Source organism: Anomaloglossus baeobatrachus, chromosome 11 (genome assembly GCF_048569485.1).
Source record: "Anomaloglossus baeobatrachus isolate aAnoBae1 chromosome 11, aAnoBae1.hap1, whole genome shotgun sequence".
NCBI classification, from domain to species: Eukaryota; Metazoa; Chordata; class Amphibia; order Anura; family Aromobatidae; genus Anomaloglossus; species Anomaloglossus baeobatrachus.
The window spans coordinates 24,981,978-25,006,408 of NC_134363.1; the positions used below are offsets into that span (position 1 = coordinate 24,981,978).

A 24,431-nucleotide genomic window follows, 5' to 3' on the forward strand; every position below is an offset into this window, starting at 1 on the left:
CACAGAGCTGGAGACACAGGACAGCAGGGGGTCAGACATCCTGGAGATCACAGAGCTGGACACACAGAACAGCAGGGGGTCAGACATCCTGGAGATCACAGAGCTGGAGACACAGGACACCAGGGGGTCAGACATCCTATAGTTCAGATACTCTGAAGAGCAGAAAAGCATTCCAGCACAGAAAGCCATAAAACATGCCAGAATTAGAGAACATCCAGAGATCCTCTTTGCTAATTTTACCTCTAAAGAGGAAGATAAAAGAAGAAAACAATTTATTATTCTTCACAGACCAACCCTTAGCCTGGCACACCACTCAAAAAATATAAGCATACATTAAAAATCATGGTATAAGGGACTGAGGAAAATTTACTGAAATTTGAAGACAGTTTTTCTCAAATAAACTCCAGGCCCAAAATCACAAAGAACAACAAATCCCAGCAGCCACCCCTTATGTCCCCACCTTCACAGAGACCTCCAGAGACAGAACTGCAGACCCCAACACCTTACACCCCTCAGCAGAGACCCTCAGAGACTGTCTACCTCAATTAGAAAGAGACTTTGTACAATTTAAAGAAGAACTTCAAAGAAACCTTGGTGACAGAAATGCAAATGACCAAGTAATGAATGAGATAAACAAACTAAAATGTGAGTACAAGTCGGCTCTGAAGGAAATAAGAAACAAAATGTGTGAACTACATCAAGAAAATGCCCGACTGAGACAGGAGATAACAGAGTTGAAGACTGCTGGACACCTAAAGCAGGAGGACATCATGGAAACAGGGAGAAATGCAGACAACATGGCCTCCACTGGCCAAGAGGAAACTATGTTAACTAGCAGCAGTACAGAAAACATGGCGTTCACTGGCCAGGAGGGAAATATGGAATCTATCAACAGTACAGACAACATGGCCTCCTCTGGCCAGGACACTGCGATACCAAATAACTCCAACAGTATGAATGACCCTAAAAATAATATAAGTGAACCACAAACCAGAGAGATAGAAAAGAGAAGAGAACCAGCCACCAGCAAAATCTCCAGCACAGACCCCCAGCTTCACCCACGTACCCAAAATGTGACCAAACAAAGTTTTGATACCATCCTAATAATGGACTCAAATGGGAAATACCTGAATACACGGCGACTATACCTGGAAAAAAGGTCAATAAAATCCACTGTGCAACTATTGAGCAGGTGACAGCAGTCATCAATAACCCACGGTTTACAAGCCCAAATCATATTATTATACACACAGGAACAAACAATGTGCCAGACCAACACCAGCAGATCGCAGGACAACTGATCCAACTAGTAAAGAAGGCAAATCTAAAATTCCCGGACAGCAAAATCATTCTGTCATCTCTGCTCCGAAGAAAGGATATGCCCAGGCTAACCATCCAGAGCATTAACACGGACCTGACCACAAGAATCAAGGCTAAGCCAGACGTGATCCTGGCACAACACCACTCCATAAATCACCATCACCTCTATGACGACAAGCACCTAAACAAACAAGGGGTCAGCCTTCTGGCCAAAGAGCTGAAGGACATAATACCCAACAGAGACCCCAGGCATGGACTCAACAGCAACCAAAATCCCATGGAAAGACCCCCAACAATGAAAATGCAGGAAACCCCAATTTCATCACATGAAGACAGAAACAAAGCCCTTCACAGAAAATTGGGCCATCAGAGGAGGAGACCACCATGGAGAGGACCCTCAGCCCCTCACAGAGACATGCAAAGCAGAGACATTGAAGAGATTAGAACCCTGCTTAGGACGCTGTGCAGGAAACTAATGTGACTGGATCAAACCTAACACATCTATAACCAGTCATAAATCCAGAGTTTCTTACACAGCCACACTCATTACAAGGTATATACACATGAGGAATATAGAAAAAAAATGACCTCATTCACAATCAGCAGCTGGAACATCTAAGGCCTGAGCACCTCGGCCTTTGGATGTAAAACAAATTACCCCGACTTTATTCAAAGACTGAAAAATATAGACATTCAGATCCTCCTGGAAACATGGACCAGAGCTGATAATGAATCTCTGGTGCCAATTGGATACAGAGAAATCTCTGTCCCTGCCATAAAAAATAAAAACATCAAACAGGGCCGCTGCTCAGGAGGAATATTGATCTGGTATAAAGAAGCGCTCCACCAGTACATCAAACCAGTGAAGAGAGGAGGCAGCCACATATGGAACAGAATCAGCAGCTCCATCCTTACCTCTCAGTCTGTTGTCTACATCTGTGCCACCTATTTACCACTACCAGAGTCCCCCTACTTCAATGCAGAAAGCTTTGAGATCTTAGACCCATTTCACACGTCAGTGATTCTGGTACATATGTGCTTTATTTTGTACGTACCACAATTACTGACATACGCAGACACATTATAATCAATGGGTCTGCTCACACATCAGTGATTTTTCACTGAACGTGTCTCCGTGCAGCGTACACGTGTGTCTGTGATTCTGCACGGAGACAAATCCGTTTTTTTCTGGCATCACTGATGACCCACGGACCACACTATGGTGTGATCCGTGTGTGATCCTTGAAACACGTACCAGAAAAACACTGACATATAAAATAATAAACATTTTCAACTAATCTTTCCAGCTATTCGCTCTGCAGCCCCCGCTCTCTGCAGCTCCTGCCCGGCTCATGAATATTCATGAAAGCAGGAACAGCCGACCAGAAAGTAGCTGCAGAGAGCGGTGGGCGGATGCTGCAGAGCTGAGGAGTTCAGCACCATGGACAGCAGGAGCGAAGGAAAGGGGGAAATGTCTATTTGCAATCACGGATCATGGATCACGGATTACACATGGACAACCCATGTGTGCCATGAATCATGGAACACGGAGGGACATGTGCGTGTTTTACACGTCAGGGAAGAACGTCAGTGTTTTTCACTGATGTGTGAAGGGGGCCTTACAAGAAGAAGCCACCCATTATCAGGTCCTGGGCAAAGTTCTCATCTTTGGAGACCTCAATGCAAGAACAGGGAGAGAAAAAGACTTTTTGACCACAGATGGAAACATCTACATATTTGGGGCAGAGAATCACAGTCACGACTCAGAACACTCAGAGAGAAATAGCTATGATAGTACAGTCAACAAAAGTGGCAAAAAGCTCCTGAACTTATCCAGAAGTTTAGGAACTCATATTCTTATTGGATGTACCAAGGGAGGCTCTCTGGGAAGATATACACTAAACTCCCATGTAGGAAGAAGTGTAGTAGACTATGCCATTACAGGTATGGACCTGGCAAACATTAGCGCCTTCATAGTCACCTTACAAATGCACCTGTCAGACCACAGCCAACTCCTCCTGTACCTGAAATCTACAGAGAAACCATCCACACAAAAGCCACAGCAGAGCAGACTCTACAACCGACCTCCATCCTATAAATGGTCCAAGACGTCAGAAATAAAATATAAAGAGGCTCCCAACAGACCCGAAATACAGGAGATGCTCCATAACTTCTACAGCTACAAGTACAAGTCAAACCCAGGAGGAGTGAACCAAGCTGCAAAAGACCTCAACAAAATATTCTACACCATGGCCACATTGTCCGACCTCAAACAAGTCAACTACAAGAAGCCAAAAGAAAAGCAGATCAATGGTTGGTTTGACAAAGAATGTAAAGCCATTTGAAAGACCCTGAGAACCGCCTCAAACAATAAACACAGAGACCCCAACAACCCAGACCTGAGGGAAGCCTATGACCCCTTACAAAGGCAGTACAAAAAAATCCTCAGGAGGAAGAAGCAGAGCTACATCTCTACCAAACTTAGCCAACTCCAAGACACCCTCCAAGATAACTCCTTCTGGGAAATATGGAACCACATGGACACATAGAGCAAGAAGAAAAATTACATGCATATCGAAAATGGCAACATCTGGCTCCAGTACTTCTGAGACCTCTATAAAGACATCCCAAAAAAAAAGCTAAGCCAAGAACAGGAAAACATAACATCAAAACTAAAGGCAATGGAGGAGAAAATCAAAAACTTCCCAAACCCTCTGGACACAACAATTACTTTACAGGAAGTTGCAGAGAAAATCACTTCCATAAAGTGTAAAAAATCTAGTGGTCTGGATGGAATCTCCCCAGAGATGCTGAAGCACCACCCACCAGAGATTCAAGCTGCAATGGTTAAACTGCTCAATATTGTGCTGAGTGCTGGCTACTTCCCTCGTACCTGGAACCAAGGACATATCACACCCATCCACAAGAGTGGGGACAGGTATGACCTTGCCAACTACAGAGGCATATGTGTCAGCAGTAACTTGGGAAAACTATTCAACAGCATCCTGAACAAGAGGATCTTCAATTTCCTTACCGAGCACAATGTCCTCAGCAAAAGCCAAGCAGGGTTTGTGCCAAACCACCGCACCACAGACCAGATCTACACCCTGCACAGTCTCATTCAGAGCCACATCCAAAATAACAAACATGGGAAGATATACGACTGTTTTGTAGACTTTAAAAAGGCCTTTGACTCAGTGTGGCACCTGGGCTTGTTCTTGAAACTGCTGGAGAGCATAATAGGAGGAAAGACCTATGATGTCATCAAAAGCTCCTACACCAAGAACCTCTGCAGCGTGACTGTGAACGGTAGAAGAACGGCTTATTTCCAGAAGAGCCGAGGAGTGAGACAGGGCTGCAGCCTAAGTCCAACGCTCTTCAATATTTACATCAATGAGCTGGCTACTGCTCTAGAATCTTCAACTGCTCCAGGTCTCACACTCCATGACGCCCAGGTGAAATTCTTGCTCTATGCAGATGACCTACTGCTAGTGTCACCAACCGAGAAAAGTCTCCAAGACAACCTACAAATCTTGGAGAAATTCAGCTCCACATGGGCACTACCGATAAATCTAAAGAAAACCAACATCATGGTATCCAGAAGAGAAAAAGAAGATTTGACCAGCATCCATCATTTGTCTTAAACGGCTGCACTCTAACAGTAACGGACAAATAAACCTACTTGGGCCTGGAAATTCACCAGTCAGGGAGCTTCAAACAAGCCATAGAGACCCTGAAAAACAAGGTCTGCAAAACCTTTTATGCCATCCGAAGGAAATTGTAACATCTGAAGCCACCAGTGAGGGTCTGGCTAAAAATATTTGATTCCATCATGCCCCCAATCCTCCTGTATGGCAGCGAAGTCTGGGGCCCTTACATTTACCCAGATTGGTCAAGGTGGGATTCCAGCCCAACAGAAATATTTCACCTGGAATTCTGCAAGCACCTTCTCCAGGTCCATCGAAGCACTTCCAACAGTGGCTGTCGAGCCGAGCTGGGCAGATTTCCTCTACACCTAGCAGCTCTGAAGAGGTCACTTTCATTTCAGGCTCATCTACAGAGTAGCAATCCAAGCTCCCATCACCACAAAGCTCTGATATATATACGTCGTCCAGATGAACCAGAACCTCTGGCACAGCTCTCCCAAACCCAACTGGACAAAATAACCAATCACAGCAGCCTGACAAGAACCAGAATCAGGAAGATGGTAGACGAGGGCCAGGAGAGGTATGTCAATGACTGGAGGACCGACATCAACACCTCACAGAAACTGACCACGTACCAGAGACTGCAGAGAGACTTCAGACTGGCCCCATATCTAGAAAAACTTCCAGACCCCAGAGACCGCAAAACCCTGAGCCGATATAGACTCAGTGCCCACAGTCTAGCCATTGAATCTGGCCGACACAAGCAGAGCTACAAGCCCAGGGAGGACAGACTGTGCCAACACTATGACCTGGAGGCCCTGGAGGATGAAACCCACTTCCTGCTACACTGCACCAAGTACTCAGCAGTGAGGGACACTCACTTCAGGAGACTCTCCCATCTTTTCCCGGATTTCAGCTCCATAAAGGAGTAAGAGAAAACATATATCCTGCTGTGGGAAGAAGAGAGCGCAGTGGAGATAGTAGCGCGGTATGTGAGCGAATGTCATAGACTTCAAGAAAAAGAACTATGACAAACCATGGACTTCCATAGCCTCCCATCCCAGATGTGGCCCCACAGTCCCCACCATGGATGTGCCCCATCCACCCTTACTACAGTCCCCACCCTGGATATGCCCCATCATAAGCCATGGACTTCCATATCTCCCATCCTAGATGTGCCCCCACAGTCCCCACCCTGGATGTGCCCCATTCATCCTTCCTACAGTCCCCACCTTGGATGTGCCCCATCCATCCTTACTATGGTCCCCACCCATCATCCCCACTGTCCCAGTCCCTAATGTACACTTTCTTTGGCTAAACTAATTTGTATTTGGTCCTGCCAATAAAGCTTATTTGATTTGATTTGATTAGATAGAGGGATAGATAGATAGATAGATAGATAGATAGAGATAGATAGATAGATGGATAGACAGATAATGGTTGGATAGATAGATAGAGGGATAGATGGATAAATTGATGGATATATAGATAGAGGGATAGATGGATAGATAGATAGATAATGGATGGCTAGATAGATAGATATATACATAGATAGAGGGATAGATGTATAGATAGATGGATAGATAGATAGATAAATAGATAGATAGATAGTGGATGGATAGATAGATAATGGATAGATAGATAGATAGATAGATGCATAGATAATGGATAGACAGATAGATACATAGATAGATAGATGATAGATAGAAAGAGGGATATATAGATGGATAGATAGTTGGAGAGATTGATAGATAGATAGATAGATGAAGGATAGATAGAAAGATAATGGTTGGATAGATAGATGGATAGATAGATAATGGATGGATAGCTAGATAGACAAATAGATAGATGGATAGATAGATGATGTTACAGCTTTTATTTGTGATGTGTGATTTGTGTTCCCCCAACAGTATGTGTGATGGAGCAGAGATTCTGCGGGAGCTTGGATCTGAGTTCCCGCAGGGTCACTGCCGGTCAGTGATGTCACTCTGAGTTGTGCTTTACGGCACCACTGAAGATCTCGCGATCAGTAATGTTTTGACATCACCGACCGTGAGAAATGACCTGGAGTTACCTCTGCAGCATCGTTCACGGAATGAGGCTGCATTGAGCACTCTCTAACAGACATCGCTCAATCAGTGTGGATTACGCTGGACCTGGGTGTTTGGGGGGTTAATAAAGTGGTGAAAGAGGGGCTTTTTGGTGTTTTAGTTCAAATAAAGGATTTTTCGTGTATGCTTATTTACTTTACTTAGGCCACTTTCATACAACAGTTTTTTTCCATCAGGCACTATCCGGAAAAAAAACGGATAAAACGATCCGGCGCCGTATGGCTTTTTTTCTAATGGAAGCCTGTGGGCGCCGGATTCATCATCATCCATCACATGCCGTAAACTGGCGCCGGTTTCCATTTTTTGTTTCTGGGCATGCCCAGACGTTGTGTAAATAGTTTCTCTCTCCCTGTCGATATGTCGGTTGGTCCATCGGTCTCTCTCTGTCAGTCGGTCTCTTTCTGTCGGTCGGTCTCTCCCTCCCTCCTTTATACTCACTGATCACGGGCGCAGTGCTGCACAGCTGTCACACTGCTCTGGCGGCTTCTCTTTTGAAAATGCCGAATGCTCATTATTCCATCTTGTATTCCTTGCTTCTCCTGCCCACCGGCGTCTATGATTGCTTGCAGTCAGACACGCCCCCTCGCTGAGTGACAGTTTTCTCACTGCAACCAATCACAGCCGCCGGTGGGCGGGTCTATATAGTGCAGAAAAATAAATAAATAATTTTAAAAAAATCACGTGCGGTCCCCCCAAATTTTTATATAGCCAAGGTAAAGCCATATGGCTGATGGCTGGTATTCTCAGGATGGGGAGCTCCACGTTATGGGGAGCCCCCCTGCCTAAAAATATTAGCCTGCAGCCACTCGGAATTGCCGCATTCATTAGATGCAACAGTCCCGGGACTCTACCCGGCTTATCTTGACTTGCCCTGGTGCGGTGGCAATCGAGGTAATAAGGAGTTAATTGCAGCCCATAGCTGCCATTAAGTCCTAGGTTAATCATGGCAAATCTATGAGACACCCCCAATGATTAACCTGTAAGAGAAAGTAAATAAACACAAACACTCGAAAAACCCTTTATTTGAAATAAAAGACAAAAACACCCTCATTCACCTCTTTATTAACCCCCCAAATACACCTCCATGTCCGACTTAATCCACACAAGGTTCCGCGACGCTTTCAGCTCTGCTACATGAAGCTGACAGGAGTGGCAGCAGAACACCGCCGCTCCTGTGAGCTCCACGCAGCAACTGAAGTGAGTCGCGCTGTCAGTGGGGACATCACTCAGGTAATGCTCGTGTGTGTGCGGTGATGATAGGGGTGGTAGTGCCTGCGTGTGTGCGGTGATGATGGGGGCAGTAGTACCGGTTTGTGCGGTGATGATGGGTGCGGTAGTGCCCGGGTGTGTGTGTAGTGATGATGGGGGCATCCCACCCCTGGCATTGAGCATCCATTCTGGCCTCACTCTGCTCCACATGGTGTTGAGTCCCTTGACATCAGCTCTCCCTTGATGTAGCCATCTGGTAGGGTTCGGTATTTACACCCCTCTTTCTCTAGCCTCACTAGTGATCACTAGTGTGTGCTTGCTTGTTATTGTGAATATACCATTATTGCCATGATCACATCTTTGATTGCTATAATATACTCCTTATAGAGCAGACTGGATATTTTCTGGTGAGTGTCTTTATTGCTTCCTATTTTCACTGGAATGTATTATTGTATGCACTGTCCTATGTGTGAACCCTTTCTGGGGGCTTAGGTGCTGCAGTTCTTGGCTGTATTTCTGTTTCTTTGCGTTTATTAAAACATGGGGTCCTTGTTCATCTTTGGGCACTGGCTGTGCAGCTTTGCTTTTTAATTGTTTTTAACCATTGTTCAATAAAGGTTTTCTATTTTCTCTATTTTGGGCTGTGCTCATTTATGTGCAACGTCTTTTCTCCTGCCACACGTTGTTTATTTGTTGCACTTGCAGCACCCCTTATGCTATTATCGTTCCAATTGTGGTGCGCTCCATATTGATTGTTTACTATTCCTGTGCGGTGATAGGGGCGATAGTGCCTGGGTGTGTGCGGGAATGATGGGGGCGGTAGTGCCAGGGTGTGTGCGGTGATGATGGGGGCAGTAGTGCCTGGGTGTATGCAGTGGTGATGATGGGGGCGGTAGTGCCGGGGTGTGTGAGGTGATGATGGGGGCGGTAGTGCCGGAGTGTGTGCAGTGATGATGGGGGCGGTGGTGCCAAGGTGTGTGCGAGGATTATGGGGGCGGTACTGCCACTGCGTGTGGTCATGATGAGGGCTGTAATGCCGGGGTGTGTGTGGGGATGATGGGGATGTAGTACCAGTGTGTGTGGTGATGATGGGGGTGGTAGTACCAGGTTGTGTGTGTAGTGATGATGGGGGCGGTAGTGCCAGAGTTTGCGGGGATGATGGGGGCGGCAGTACCGGTGTGTGTGGTGATGATGGGGGCGGAAGTGCCTGGCTTTGTGCGGTGATGTTGGGGGCAGTAGTTCCGGTGTATGTGCGGTGATGATGGAGGCGGTAGTTCCGTGGTGTGTGCTGTGTTGATGGGGGCGGTAGTGCCATGGTGTGGGCAGTGATGATGGGGGCGGTAATGCCAGGGTGTGTGCGGTGATGATGGGTGCAGTAGTGCCGGGGTGTGTGCGGTGATGATGGGGGCAGTAGTACCGGTTTGTGCGGTGATGATGGGGCGGTAGTGCCCGGGTGTGTGTGTAGTGATGATGGGGGCGGTAGTGCCGGGGTGTGTGCGGTGATAATGGGGGCATAGTGCAGGTGTGTGTGGTGATGATGGGGGCGGAAGTGCCTGGCTTTGTGCGGTGATGATGGGGGCAGTAGTTCCGGTGTATGTGCGGTGATGATGGGGGCGGTAGTTCCGTGGTGTGTGCTGTGTTGATGGGGGCGGTAGTGCCAGGGTGTGGGCAGTGATGATGGGGGCGGTAGTGCCAGGGTGTGTGCGGTGATGATGGGTGCAGTAGTGCCGGGGTGTGTGCGGTGATGATGGGGGCATAGTGCAGGTGTGTGTGGTGATGATGGGAGCGGTAGTGCCAAGGTGTGTGTGTAGTGATGATGGGGGCGGCAGTGCTGGGGTGTGTGCGGGGATGATGTGGGCGGTAGTATCGGTGTGTGCGGTGATGATGGGGGCGGTATTGTCGATGTGTGTGCGGTGATGATGGGGGTGATAGTGCCAGGGTGTGTGCGGTGATGATGGGGGCAGTAGTGCCGGGGTGTGTGCGGTGATGATGGGGGCGGTAGTGCCAGGGTGTGTATGTAGTGATGATGGGGGTGGTAGTGCCAGGGTGTGTATGTAGTGATGATGGGGGCGGTAGTACCAGGGTGTGCGCAGGGATGATGGGGGCAGTAGTGCCTGGGTGTGTGCGGTGAAGATAGGGGAGATAGTGCCGTGGTGTGTGCGGTGATATTCGGGGCGGTAGTTCCGGTGTGTGTGGTGATGATGGGGGCGGTAGTGCTGGGGTGTGTGCGGTGATGATGGGGCAGTAGTGCGGGGGGGTGCAGGGATGATGGGGGCGGAAGTACTGGTGTGTGCGGGGATGATGAGGGCGGTAGTACCGGTGTGTGCGTTGATGATGGGGGCGGTAGTACCAGTGTGGCCGATGATGATGGGGGCGGTAGTATCGGTGTGTGCGGTGATGATGGGAGTGGTAGTTCCAGTGTGGCCGATGATGATGGGGGCGGTGGTCTCAGTGTGTGCGGTGATGATTGGGGCGGTAGTACCAGTGTGGCCGATGATGATGGGATCTCTTTCTCTCTCTCTTGGCATGAAAAAAATAACAAAAAAAACAAATCAATTTTTTGCTGGATCCGTCGCATCAGTTTTTACACAATCTGTGACGGATCCGAAGCCGGATTGTGCCTGATGCCAAAAAACTGATGTGTGAAAGTCGCCCAACATGCCTGGACTGTTGCAACTAATGGATGTGACATTCTCGGAGCAGCAGTGGGCTGATATTGTTGGCTGCGGGAGGAGGGGCCGTAACCATGGCCCTCGCCTTCCCCAGCCTGAGAATACCGGCCGCTGCTGTGTGCTTACCTAGGCTGGGTATCATTTGGGGGGACCGCACGTCGTTGTTTAACATTATTTATTTATTAATTTTACAATATAGACCCGCCCACCGGTGGCTGTGATTGGTTGCAGTAAGACAGCTGTCACTCAGCGTGGGGGCGTGTATGATTGCAACCAATCATAGGCGCCGGTGGGTGGGGGAAGCAGGGAATACGAGATGGAATAATGTGCGGCCGGCAATTTCAAAAGCTGAAGAACCTGCCGGAACAGTGTGAGAGCCGTGCAGCGCCGCGCCCATGATCGGTGAGTAAGAAAGAGAGAGGGAGAGACTGACTGAGTGACCAAAATGGCAGCAGCCTTATATAGCCCCTATGACGTCGTGCGAAGAAGCCAATCACAGTAACACCACAACAAAAATGGCTGCGGCGTTACTGTGAGGGCAAGCAACGTTAGATGTGTTCATTGGCTGGAAGAAGGCGCCAGGAAGGCAGAAATGAAAATTAAAGTATCGGAGCGAATACCATATTAGCCGTCGGATAGCGAAAACCTCGAATACCCCAATATCTGTCGGATACTGAATAGTGGCGGATACATTCGCTCATCCCTAATAATAAACAATTAAAGAAAATGCACATAGGCTACAAGAAACCCATTAACAGGATTCCCATAATAACCATAATCCTCTATGAACCGAGGAAACCCTCACATATAAAAGAAGCCAGGTAGAGAATTTAATTTACAATGGCTATTCAGTATGTTTACGGGGTGAAGCTGGAATTCCTATGACCTTATATCCAGAGATCAGAGTGATACACAATGGTTCGTACTCACAGATATTTCCCTCCTTAACTTTCCCTAAAATGTAAGTATTCTGTGGTCATACTGGGAACCTGTCAGAGGATTCATGCTGCACAACCCACGGGCAGTAGAGCACAGCCGGCTGTATAATACAGACAGGAATATCTTTTTTCTGAGCCTCTCCAACATTTCAGATAAAGTCTAGTTACAAGACCATAGATTGGGATGAGTTTAGTCCAGAGCTGCCCCCTGGCCGGCAGAGCAGCTGCAGATGATTGACAGGTCAGCCTTATTTTTTTTTTAACCAGACCACTCCTAAAAAAGAGGAAATCTAAAGCCCTTAGAAGGACATATTCAGATGTGATGGACTTGTTTGGCTGTGGATATAGCAGATCTGGACATGTCTGCTGATTTCTATAGGATCTTTTGATTAAAAAAAAAATTGTGCTGTACCCCTGTGACTTCCAATAACTGTATCCAGTGAGAAAGTCTATGTCCGGTTCTGGTCACATCTGTGTTATTATACAGGAGCCACAATACAGAGCCGAATCCTCTGCTCCACAGACACCACTGACGCCTGATGGATGACACTGACGTGTAGAGGGGTATGATGGGTTACCCAGAGTCTCCATCATTGTGCAAGTGGAGCTGATTTATTTCTATGAATACTGATGTAATCGGGGCGGAGGCTCGGATACCGATGTGAATGGAGTCTGCACTGATATCTCACAGAAATGAAGAAATAGGAATATAAACTTACCAGTAGTAGTCATCATCACCAGAGGCCATTCTGAGGATTTACCTACCAGAAAAAGAAAAAAAAAAAATAATAATAATAATAATAATAATAATAATACAGACTATCATGTAATCATCTGGTCTGTGCAGTAGAAGTTCTGTCATTTTATTAAAGGGAACCTGTCACCAGATTTGGGCCTTCTAAACTAAAGCTAGCACCTATGCAGCGCCTATGGTGCTTTCTATAAGGCCTGAAACACACATCCGTGAAACACGTGCGTGTTTGGTCCATTTCCGTGTATACTGGAGACACGGCCAAATGTGCACCAATGTTATTGTATGATAAAAGCTCCACGTGCGTTTTTGATGCATGTCCATTTGTCCGTGTCCGTGATCCGTACCTGTGTGCGTTTTGCACGGCAGCATGTCCGTTTTCTGCACGCAACACGCAGCACGGACCCAATGAAAGTCAATGGGTCTGTGCGCACGTCTGAGTGACACGGACGCATCTCTGTTTGCTCCTTGTACGTTTTGTGCTTTTTTTCATGTGATGTCGGTCTTTTTTCTTTTTCTGTTTCGTTCTCTCCCTCAGTCCGTCGGTCGGTCTCTATGTCTGTCGGTCAGTCTCTCTGTCTTATCTGTCCCTCTAGCTGTCTGTCGGTCAGTTCCCCCCCTTCTCTCATACTTAACGTTCCCCGATCTCCGGCGCGGCGCTGCACTGCTGTTATAAAAACTTCGGCGGCTTTTACTATTTTGAAAAAGCCGGCCGCCCATTAATCAATCTCATATTCACTGCTTTACCCGCCCACCGGCGCCTGTGATTGGTTGCAGTCACACATGCCCACCACGCTGAGTGACAGCTGTCTCATTGCACCCAATCACAGCAGCCGGTGGGCGTGTCTATACTGTGCAGTAAAATAAATAAATAAATAATTAAAAAAAAACGGTGTGCGGTTCCCCCCATTTTAATAGCAGCCAGATAAAGCCATACGGCTGAAGGCTGGTATTCTCAGGATAGGGAGCCCCACGTTATGGGGAGTCCCCCAGCCTAACAATATCAGTCAGCAGCCGCCCAGAATTGCCGCATACATTATATGCGACAGTTCTGGGACTGTACCCGGCTCTTCCCGATTTGCCCTGGTGCGTTGGCAAATCAGGGTAATAAGGAGTTATTGGCAGCCCATAGCTGCCAATAAGTCCTAGATTTATCATGTCAGGATTCTCCACGAGATACCTTCCATGATTAATCTGTAAGTGACATTTAAAAAACACACACACACCCGAAAAAATCCTTTATTAGAAATAAAAAACAGTAGCAAAGTCCCTCATCACCAATTTATTAACCCCGACAAACCCTCCATGTCCGGCGTAATCCACAGTCCTCCAGCGTCGCTTCCAGCCCTGCTACATGCAGGTGACAGGAGCAGCAGAATACACCGCCGCTCCTGTCACCTCCACGCAGAGCCGGGTACAGTCCCAGAACTGTCGCATATAATGTATGCGGCCATTCTGGGCGGCTGCTGACTGATATTGTTAGGCTAGGGGGGCTCCCCATAATGTGGGGCTCCCCATCCTGAGAATACCAGCCTTCAGCCATATGGCTTTATCTGGCTGGTATTAAAATGGGGGGAACCGCACGCCGGTTTTTTTAAATTATTTATTTATTTATTTCTATACTCCATAGTGACACGCCCCCCGGCTACTGTGATTGGGTGCAGTGAGACACCTGTCACTCAGCGTGGGGGCGTGTCTCACTGCAACCAATCATAGGCGCCGGTGGGCGGGGAAAGCAGGGAATACAAGATTGTCTAATGAGCGGCCGGCTTTTTCAAATTAGAAAAAGCCGCGGGAGCAGTGTGAACGCCATGCAGCGCCGGTGATCGGGGATCGGTGAGTATGAGAGAGGGGGGGACACTTCAGTCACTCGGGGGATTAGCGGTCACTGGTGAATCCTTCACAGGTTACCGCTAATCAGTACACGGCACAGACAGAGCCGCGGCATGACAATGAAGTCGGGTGAAGTTCACCCGAGTTCATTCTCATCCCGCTACTCTGTCTTCCGACATGTAGTAACTAGTGATGAGCGAGCATGCTTGTAACTACTCGGTACTCGCACGAGTATCGCTGTACTCGGGCTGCTCGGCGGGGACCGAGTAATCTCGCGATACTCGTGCTGTACTCGTGGTCTTCATCCCTGCATGTTGGCGCTCTTTTGAGAGCCAGCCCTCATGCAGGGATTGGCTGGCAGACCACTGCAATGCCACAGCCCTGTTAGTTGTGGAATTGCAGTGATTGGCCGGCCTGCACAGCGTGACCGAGCCTTTATACCGGCCGGCGCGCTGTGCTCTGCTCACAGCTATCCAGACAGTGAGTGCAGGGAGAGTGTCGCTGATTCAGGGAAAGCTTTGCGGCCCTTTATAGCTTTTTCAGTTGCAGGGCTGCAAACAGTGTGACCAAAAGTCCTTCTCAGGACTATTCTAGTTGTATACAGGCAGGCAGGGTATAGCCAGGTCGGAGTACAGTAGCAGAGTCCTTCTCAGGACTATTGTTGCTATATACAGGCAGGGTATAGCCAGGTCTGAATACAGGCTAGTGACCAGAAGAGTCCTTGTCAGGACTATTGTACCAGTATACAGGCAGGCAGGCAGGCAGGCAGGGTATATATAGCCATTCCTAGTGGTGACCGTATACCAGCCTTCATCATATCTGGGGCTGGTGTACACAGTCTAAAACAGTCCAGATAGTGTCTGACTTGTCTGTAATTGTCGCTCCCCAAAAAAACCTGTTAGGTTCTTAGTGCGTCCGTGCTTGGTTTTTAAAACCGCACGTGTGTGCCTGTCGGTGGCAGCGTACAGGTGCACTTGTGTGCAATTTCCACAAACTTTGATATAACGCACAAGTAGTGAATACACGTCAGCACAGCATTGCAAAATGCGCAAGGGCATTGGCAAGGAACAAGGAAGTGGACGTGATGGTGGTGCAGGCAGAGGCCGAGGTCGTGGGCAAGCTCTAATTTCGCCACAACAAAGGGCCACATCTAGTCGCTCGCACATCCTGTCCCAAATTCTTGGGGACCGCAGCAGTACACCGCTCTTGAACCAAGACCAGTGTCAACAGGTTGTTAGTTGGATAGCAGATAATGCTTCCAGTCAGATTGGCACCACCACAAACACTCTGTCTTACACACGGTCAAGTGTCAGTAGCCGTGATACTGCACCGCACATTTCTGAACCTGATCCTCCTTCCTACCACCAGGCTGAGTACATGTCCTCCTCGGACATTAATGATCCCACACTTGGACACTCGGAAGAGCTGTTCACGTTTCCATTCACACATTCTGGCCTCTCGCCAGCTCATATTGAAGTGGGTCATGAGGAGATCGTCTGTACAGATGGCCAAATATTTGAGCAGCCACGTTCTCACGAAGTTGGCAACGTGTCTCAACAAGTGGTGGACGATGATGAGACACAATTGTCAGGAAGTCAGGAGGAGGAGCAGGGTGCGGAAGAGGAAGACGACGTGGTGGATGATCCAGTAACTGACCCAACCTGGCAGGAGGATATGCAGAGCGAGGACAGCAGTGCACAGGGGGAGGGAGGCGTAGCATCACAACAGGCAGTAAGAAGCAGGGTGGTGGCCCCAGGCAGAAGTCAGGCAACCGTTCCCCGGAACAACACGACGACACAAGGTGCCTGTACAAATGTTAGGTCTTCCCAAGTCTGGCAGTTTTTTAAGTTGGCTCCAGATGATTCTAAAAAGGCCATTTGTAACACCTGCCGTGCCAGCATCAGCAGGGGTACCAAAACTAGCAGCCTGACCACCACCAGCATGATCAGGCACATGTCAGCCAAGCACCCGACTTTGTGGGAAGTACAACAGAGTCGAGGAGCAGTGCTTGCTGATGTCACTGCTATGTCTTCGCTGGTTGTGCATGCGAGCCAATCCCCTGTCCATGCTGCCTGCGAACAAGCCTCCTCCACTCCTGCACCTGCAGTTGCCTACGCAGAAAGAACACCATCATCAAGCACGTCCTTGTCCCAGCGCAGCGTTCAGTTATCCATTCAGCAAACCTTTGAACGCAGGCGCAAATACACTGCCAACACCCCACATGCCACAGTTCTAAATGCTAACATTTCGCGACTGCTTGCGCTGGAAATGTTGCCTTTTAGGCTGGTGGAGACAGAAGCATTCCGCGACCTGATGGCGGCAGCTGTCCCACGTTACTCGGTCCCCAGCCGCCACTATTTCTCCCGGTGTGCCGTCCCCGCGTTGCATAACCACGTGTCACAAAACATCACACGTGCCCTGAACAACGCTGTTTCACCCAAGGTCCACCTAACCACAGACACGTGGACAAGTGCTTGTGGGCAAGGCCGCTACATCTCGTTGACGGCACACTGGGTTAATATTGTGGAAGCTGGGACCCAGTCTGAGCGAGGGACGGAACACGTCCTTCCCACACCAAGGTTTGCAGGCCCTACCTCAGTCAGTGTTTCACCCACACTCTACAGCTCCGGAATGTCATGCTCTTCAGCCTCCTCCTCCTCCTGCGCATCCTCATCCACTGTACCCTCCACACCAGTCCCAAGCTGGAAGCACTGCAGCACTGCCTCGGCGAAGCGGCAACAGGCTGTGCTGAAGCTAATCTGCATAGGTGACAAACCCCACAATGCAGAAGAGCTGTGGACAGCTCTGAAACAGCAGGCAGATCACTGGCTCACACCTCTGAACCTAAAGCCAGGAAAGGTCGTGTGTGACAATGGCCGGAACCTGGTGGCGGCTTTGAGGCGAGGCCAGCTGACACATGTTCCATGCGTGGCCCATGTGCTCAACCTCGTGGTTCAGCGGTTTCTAAAGTCATACCCAGAGCTGTCTGATCTGCTGGTAAAAGTTCGCCGCCTGTCTGCACATTTTCGAAAGTCACCTACTGCTTCAGCCGGCCTTGCCGGCTTTCAGCGCAGTTTGCATCTTCCGGCTCACAGACTGGTGTGTGATGTCCCCACGCGTTGGAATTCAACTCTGCACATGTTGGTCAGGATATGTGAGCAGAAGAGGGCAGTTGTTGAGTACCTGCATCACCTAAGCCGTCGGGAAATGGTTCAAATTCCACACATAACACCTGAGGAGTGGAGATGGATGTCAGACCTATGTACCATCCTCCAAAACTTTGAGGACTCCACCAAGATGGTGAGTGGTGATGACGCCATTATTAGCGTCACCATACCGCTACTCTGCCTTCTAAAACGGTCTCTGCTGAAAAACAAACATGATGCATTGCAGGCGGAGCGCGATGAGTTGCAGCAAAAAACAGTAGTGGGTGTGGGTGATAACACACAGCCCAGCCTCGTCTCATCACAACGTGCAGTGGAGGACTATGACGAGGAGGAGGATGAAGACATGGAGCAACTCTCTGGCCAAATTGAGGATATGACATGCACACCAGTCATATCCTCGGTTCAGCGTGGCTGGCCAGAGGACAGGGTAGATGAGGAGGAGGAGGAGGAGGAGGAGGACAGCATGTTCAGTCATCTTGTTGGTCAGGCTACTGAAGTCCTGGCTGTTAAGAGTCTGGCGCACATGGCTGACTTTATGGTAAGCTGCCTGTCTCGTGACCCTCGCGTTAAGAACATCTTGGCCGACAATCATTACTGGTTGGTAACACTGTTAGACCCACGCTACAAGGAGAACTTTTTGTCTCTTATTCCCGTGGAGGAGAGGTCAACCAAAATGCAGCAGTTCCGGAAGGCCATAGTCACGGAAGTAGACAAAGCATTCCCCTCACAAAACGCTAGCGGCATAGGTCAGGAATCAGTGGACAACCGAGGCGTACAGCCGAGAGAGGCACAAGTCCAATCCACCAGAGGTAGGGGAACAGTCTTTAAGATGTGGGACAGTTTTCTCAGCCCCTCACGTACCACAGCCCCTGAGGTGCGGGGTAGTGCCACAAGAAATCCTAAGTTTGCCCAGATGCTGAAGGAGTACCTTGCAGATCGAACAACTGTACTCCGACATTCCTCTGTGCCTTACAATTATTGGGTATCCAAGCTGGACACGTGGCATGAATTGGCTCTCTACGCCTTGGAAGTCCTGGCCTGCCCTGCCGCTAGCGTTTTGTCAGAGCGTGTTTTTAGTGCCGCAGGTGGAATCATTACAGATAAACGCACCCGCCTGTCAACTGAAAATGCTGACAGGCTGACTCTGATCAAGATGAACAAGGGTTGGATTGGGCCAGACTTCACCACACCACCAGCAAATGAGAGCGGAATTTAAAGTTTGCCATGTACCTCCACTCACCCATGGGTACACACTTCTGGACTTTGGATAATCGCTGGACTGCTCCTCCTTCTCCTCATGCGCCACCATGATGACCGTTACAAATTGCAATACTTAGGCCTTTGTTTCAGGTATACCCCCAGTGGTCAATTTTTTCGCCCATTCTTTGCAGAATGGACATTACAACGACAGGAGACCCGCTCCTTTGCAATGGGAACAATGTTTTGAGGCCCTCATGCACGTCTCTACCCAGGGACAATGTGGAGCCTCCCAATTTTTGGCTACCCTGCCTAAGGGCTATACTATAATACACCCACTTCCTGACAATGGACACTTAATGTTTTGAGGCCCTCATGCACGTCTCTACCCAGGGACAACGTGGAGCCTCCCAATTTTTGGCTGCCCTGCCTAAGGGCTATACTATAATACACCCACTTCCTGACAATGGACACTTAATGTTTTGAGGCCCTCATGCACGTCTCTACCCAGGGACAACGTGGAGCCTCCCAATTTTTGGCTGCCCTGCCTAAGGGCTATACTATAATACACCCACTTCCTGACAATGGACACTTAATGTTTTGAGGCCCTCATGCACGTCTCTACCCAGGGACAACGTGGAGCCTCCCAATTTTTGGCTGCCCTGCCTAAGGGCTATACTATAATACACCCACTTCCTTACAATGGGCACTTCAGGTTTACAGGCCCTCATGCACGTCTCTATGCAGGGGCATTGGTGAACCTCACAATTTTGGACTGCCCTGCCAAAGGGCTATACTACAATAGACCCACTTCCTTACAATGGGCACTTCAAGTTTACAGGCCCTCATGCACGTCTCTACCCAGGGACAACGTGGAGCCTCCCAATTTTTGGCTGCCCTGCCAAAGGGCTATACTATAATACACCCACTTCCTTCCAATGGGCACTTCAGGTTTACAGGCCCTCATGCACGTCTCTATGCAGGGGCATTGGTGAACCTCACAATTTTGGACTGCCCTGGCAAAGGAAAATACTACAAAGACTCACTTCCTCAAAATGGGCACATTAGACTCAAGAGGCCTTCATGTACGTCTCTTCTCAGGGACATCGGACGTGCCACACAATGTTTTCACGTAAAATCTTTCATGTATTAATCTCAAAAAGTAACATACACCAGCTCTATCTCACTATTGGGTATGTGCCCTTAACATTTCTGCCATGAAAAATCATTTTGGGGTCATTTTGGAAGGTTTTCTGGTGAGTCCGTAAAAATGGCGTGAAACGCGGACAAAATTGTTCACAGCTGTGACTTTTGAGTGATAAATGCTTCAAGGGGTCTTCCCCATGCTGTTGCCATGTCATTTGAGCACTCTTCTGAGACTTTTGTGACATTTTTAGGGTTTCTCCATGCTGCCGGGGGGTCATTTCACAAAAATACTCGGGTCTCCCACAGGATAACATTGGGCTCGTTGCTCGGCCTGAGTACACGAGTATCTTGGGATGCTCGGCCCGAGCTTCGAGCACCCGAGCTTTTTAGTACTCGCTCATCACTAGTAGTAACGACATTTTGCATCACACACGGATATTCCACACGGACAACACAAACACATGTCAGTTAAGTTTCACACGCGCACACGGACATTTCACACGCACATACGGCTAGCATACGGGATACATACGCAGGCCACACATACCATAAAAACGGACCTAAAAGCGGAAAACAGACCCAAAAAACGGCCCGTTTTACATGGACGTGGTTTTCACGGATGTGTGTTTCAGGCCTAAAAGTATGTTACCCTCTGACTTCTCTGTAGCCACCAAAAAACCCTGTATGCAAATTGTCCGGTCCTATGGGCGTGCTAATCTGCGTCTCCGGTCCCTTCTTCACCATCCTTCTGTGCTCATTGACATGGATGACGCCTAGGACATCATCCATTTAGGTGGGCAAAATCTCCATATTCCCGACTCGCGCAGGCGCACTTCGTTCTGCTCTATTGTGAGCAGAGCCAAAAAGATAGGCCCAAGATTTTCACTCGCATTGTGAATCAAGCGGGTGATGTCATCCATATCGCCAGGGAAAATCTCGCGCCTGCGCAGAGAACTCGACAATTCACGTAGGCGCACCTATGTTATCGGGTATGCCCGCAATAGGGCAGAATTAAGTGCACCTGCGCAAGATGAGAATATGGAGATTTTGTCCACCTACATGGATGGCGTCTTAGGCATCATAGACGTCATTCAGCACAGAATTATGGGGAAAGGAGGGACAGGAGGCGCAGATTAGGACACCCATATGACTGGACCTGGCAATTTACATACCGGGCGGGAGATTTTATGAAGGTAATTTTGAGGGCTACAGGGGGGTAAGGGGGAAATGTGCACCTATATAGAATGAAGCACAGGCGCTGCTTAAGGTGCTAGTTTTAGTTGAGATTAAAGCCCGCTTTACACGCTGCAATGTATCTTAAGATGTGTCGGCGGGGTAACATCGTAAGTGACGCACATCCGGCATCGTAAGGTACATTGCAGTGTGTGACAGGTACGTGCGATTGCGATTGAATGTTAAAACGTTCAGACATCGTTCATTTCTCTAGAATTGAACGTTAGATTGTTCATCGTACCCGGGGTAGCACACATCGCAGCATGTGACACCCCGGGAACGATGAACAGATCTTACCTGCGTCCTGCGACTCCCGGCCAGCAATGCGGAAGGAAGGAGGTGGGCGGGATGTGTGCACCACTGGTGTTTGGTGGAAAAGCCGAGCTAAGATTGCATAACAGCTGTTGATACTCCTGCATACGTGCGTCCCTTTCTATGGCTGGAATTATTTAGGCAAATTTTGACTTGTACCGGGAATCTAAAGGGTGCTTTACAGGGGACAACCGATCGTGCAATTTCACGATCGATCGTACCCGCCCACGTCATTTGTGCGTCATGGGCAGTTGATTGCCCGTGGCGCACTAAGACGTTAAACCCCCGTCACACGTACACGTCACGCTGACGGCGGCGAACATCCACTTCCTGGAGTGGGAGGGATGTTCGGCGTCACAGTGACGTCACACGGCCGCCGGCCAATAGAAGCGGAGGGGCGTAGATGAGCGGGATGTAAACATCCCGCCTACCTCCTTCCTTCCACATAGAACCGGCGGGTACCGCGGGACGCAGGTAAGTGATGTTCATCGTTCCTGTGGTGTCACACGGAGCGACGTGTGCTGCCACAGAAACGATGAACAACCAGCGCCAAGTTTCATAAACAATTTTATAAAACCTAGCGACGAGTACACGACTCACGATTTGTGAGCGATACTGCGTCGCTAGATGGTGTCACACAGGCCAGCATCGCCAGCGATGCCGGATGTGCGTCACAAAAACCGTGACCCCGACGATCTATCGCACGATAGATCGTCTCGTGTAAAGCCCCCTTAAGAGTGTGGCAACCCGGTATTCAGCATTACTTCTAATTCGGACAATCCAAGGGTCATGTTGTAGGTAGTGAAGCAAAAAGGCGCTCATTTTTCTTGCGCATCCATGCAGACCAAGTCCTTGCTGTGTCTGTGTCGGCGAGGTGATAACCATGCTTCCTTCCTCTGACATCTCCCCCCAACCTCGAACAACTGAAATTTGACCAAGATCTCCCTCATCTGCTTTGTCTTCCATGCCCATCGACAGTTCGTCCTCCATTTCTTCCTGGGCTCCTGCACCTTCCTCAACAGTTTGGCTGCTACCATGCGCCCTTGTTAATCCCTCCCCCCCGTCCCATGCCGGCCGCCTTGGTGATGCTGAATATCTGGACCTGGGAGATCTTGGTATCCCTTCGCATATGAATCCTCCTGTACTTCCTCCCCTTCTTCTTGTCCCATCACCTGACTCCGAATAGTGTTTAGAGTGTTCTCCAGCATGTAAATGACTGGTATTATCATGCTGATAATGGCATTGTCAGCGCTAAACATATCCGTCGCCATGTCGAAACTGTGCAGAAGGGTGCATAAGTGCTTGATCTGAGACCACTCCATCAGCGTGATCTTCCCCACCTCTGCATCTCGTTGGCCCAGGCGATACGTCATAATGTATTACACCAGGGCTCTGCAGTGCTGCCACAGTCGCTGCAATATGTGGAGAATTGAATTCCAGCGTGTCGACACATCGCATTTCAAGCGCTTAACTGGCAGGCTGAAAGACTTCTGTAGTGATGCAAGTCGGTCAGCTGCGCCGTTTGAACGGCGGAAGTGAGCAGAGAGTGACCATGTCCTGTACAGAAGCCCATGTAGGCCGGGATACTGGGTCAAAAATTACTGGACAACAAGGTTCAACACGTGAGCAATACAAGACACATGTGTCACCTTGCCCTGGCGAAGGGCCGCACCCAGGTTTGCAGCATTGTCGCACACGGCCTTCCCTGGCTGCAGGTTGAGTGGAGACAACCATTTACGAAACTCGCTCGCAAGAGCTGACCACAGCTCATCAGCAGTTTGACTCATTTCCAAGACATTTCAAGGTAAAGACCGCCTGATGCCGTTGAGCTCTGCTGCCAGCAAGGTAAGGAGGTGTGCAGGATTCCTTGTGCGCAGTTACAACACGGGTGACCTGACCAGGCAGGCTTGGGGTGGAGGTGGAGGACCCAGACGAGGTTGAAGAGGCAGAAGCAGTGGAGGAACTTCTACATAAAGAGGATTGACGCACAAGTCGTGGGGACGGCAAGACTTGTTCAGCAGACCCTTCTCCACCTCTCACCATAGTTACCCAGTGCCCAGTCAGCAACATGTAATGCCCCTGTTCATGCTTACTGGTCCAAGTATCGGTGGTGAAATGCACCCGGTCACACACCGAGTTACTTAAGGAAGCGGTGATGTTGTGTGCGACATGCTGGTGTAGCGCAGGAACACCTTTCTTGGAGAAGTAGTGGCGACTGGGCATCTGGTACTGGGGAACTGCGACGGACATACAGTCTCGAAAATCCTGTGTCCACCAGGCGGAAAGGCAGCATTTTGGTAGCCAAGAGCTTACAGAGGGATAAAGTTAACCTCTTAGCTTTGTCATGGCTCGGAGGAAACGACCTTTTATTTGTCCACATCTGAGGGACAGAGATCTGGCTGCTGTGTGGAGACGGTGGTGAGTAGGGTGTCCCCAGAAAATGCAGGTCTGTGAGGAAAGTGCAGGCGGAGACATGATGTTGCCTTCATCCAAAGTTGGTGCTCTCGATGTCAGAGAGCTGTACACCAGCTTCCAAACCAACTGATGACCTACCAAGCAAACTGCATGTTGCGGTTAAAGTGGTGGAAGGTCTGCATGGAAAACCAGGTGTGACAGCTGTTTCCACAGTCAATGAGGATGAATAGCGCACGGAGGAACTTGAAGGTGCAGACGGTGTTTGGCCTGCTCCGCTAGGCTGCATTGCAGCACGGTGAGCTTCCCACTGGGACTTATGCTTGTTATTCATGTGACGATTCATGGAAGAAGTTGTCAAACTGGAGAGTTTTTGGCCTCTACTTGTAGATTCCCGACAAATTTTACAGATCACATGATTTGGGAGATCCTTTGCAAGGTCAAAAAAGGACTAGGCTAGGCAAGGCTTAGAGGCCATGCGAC

The 24,431-nt window shown here is 49.0% G+C and overlaps 1 protein-coding gene across 1 annotated transcript in view; it reads right to left on the bottom strand.

Moving 5' to 3' along the window:
- The window catches only part of LOC142256011 (formyl peptide receptor 2-like), a 114,240-nt gene that overhangs the window by 23,818 nt on the left and 65,991 nt on the right, over positions 1 to 24,431 (bottom strand). The window contains exon 2 of the mRNA XM_075327498.1: positions 12,617 to 12,658. Coding sequence (XP_075183613.1) covers positions 12,617 to 12,645 — 29 coding nt within the window. The 5' untranslated portion in view covers positions 12,646 to 12,658. The remainder of the gene's footprint in view (positions 1 to 12,616; positions 12,659 to 24,431) is intronic.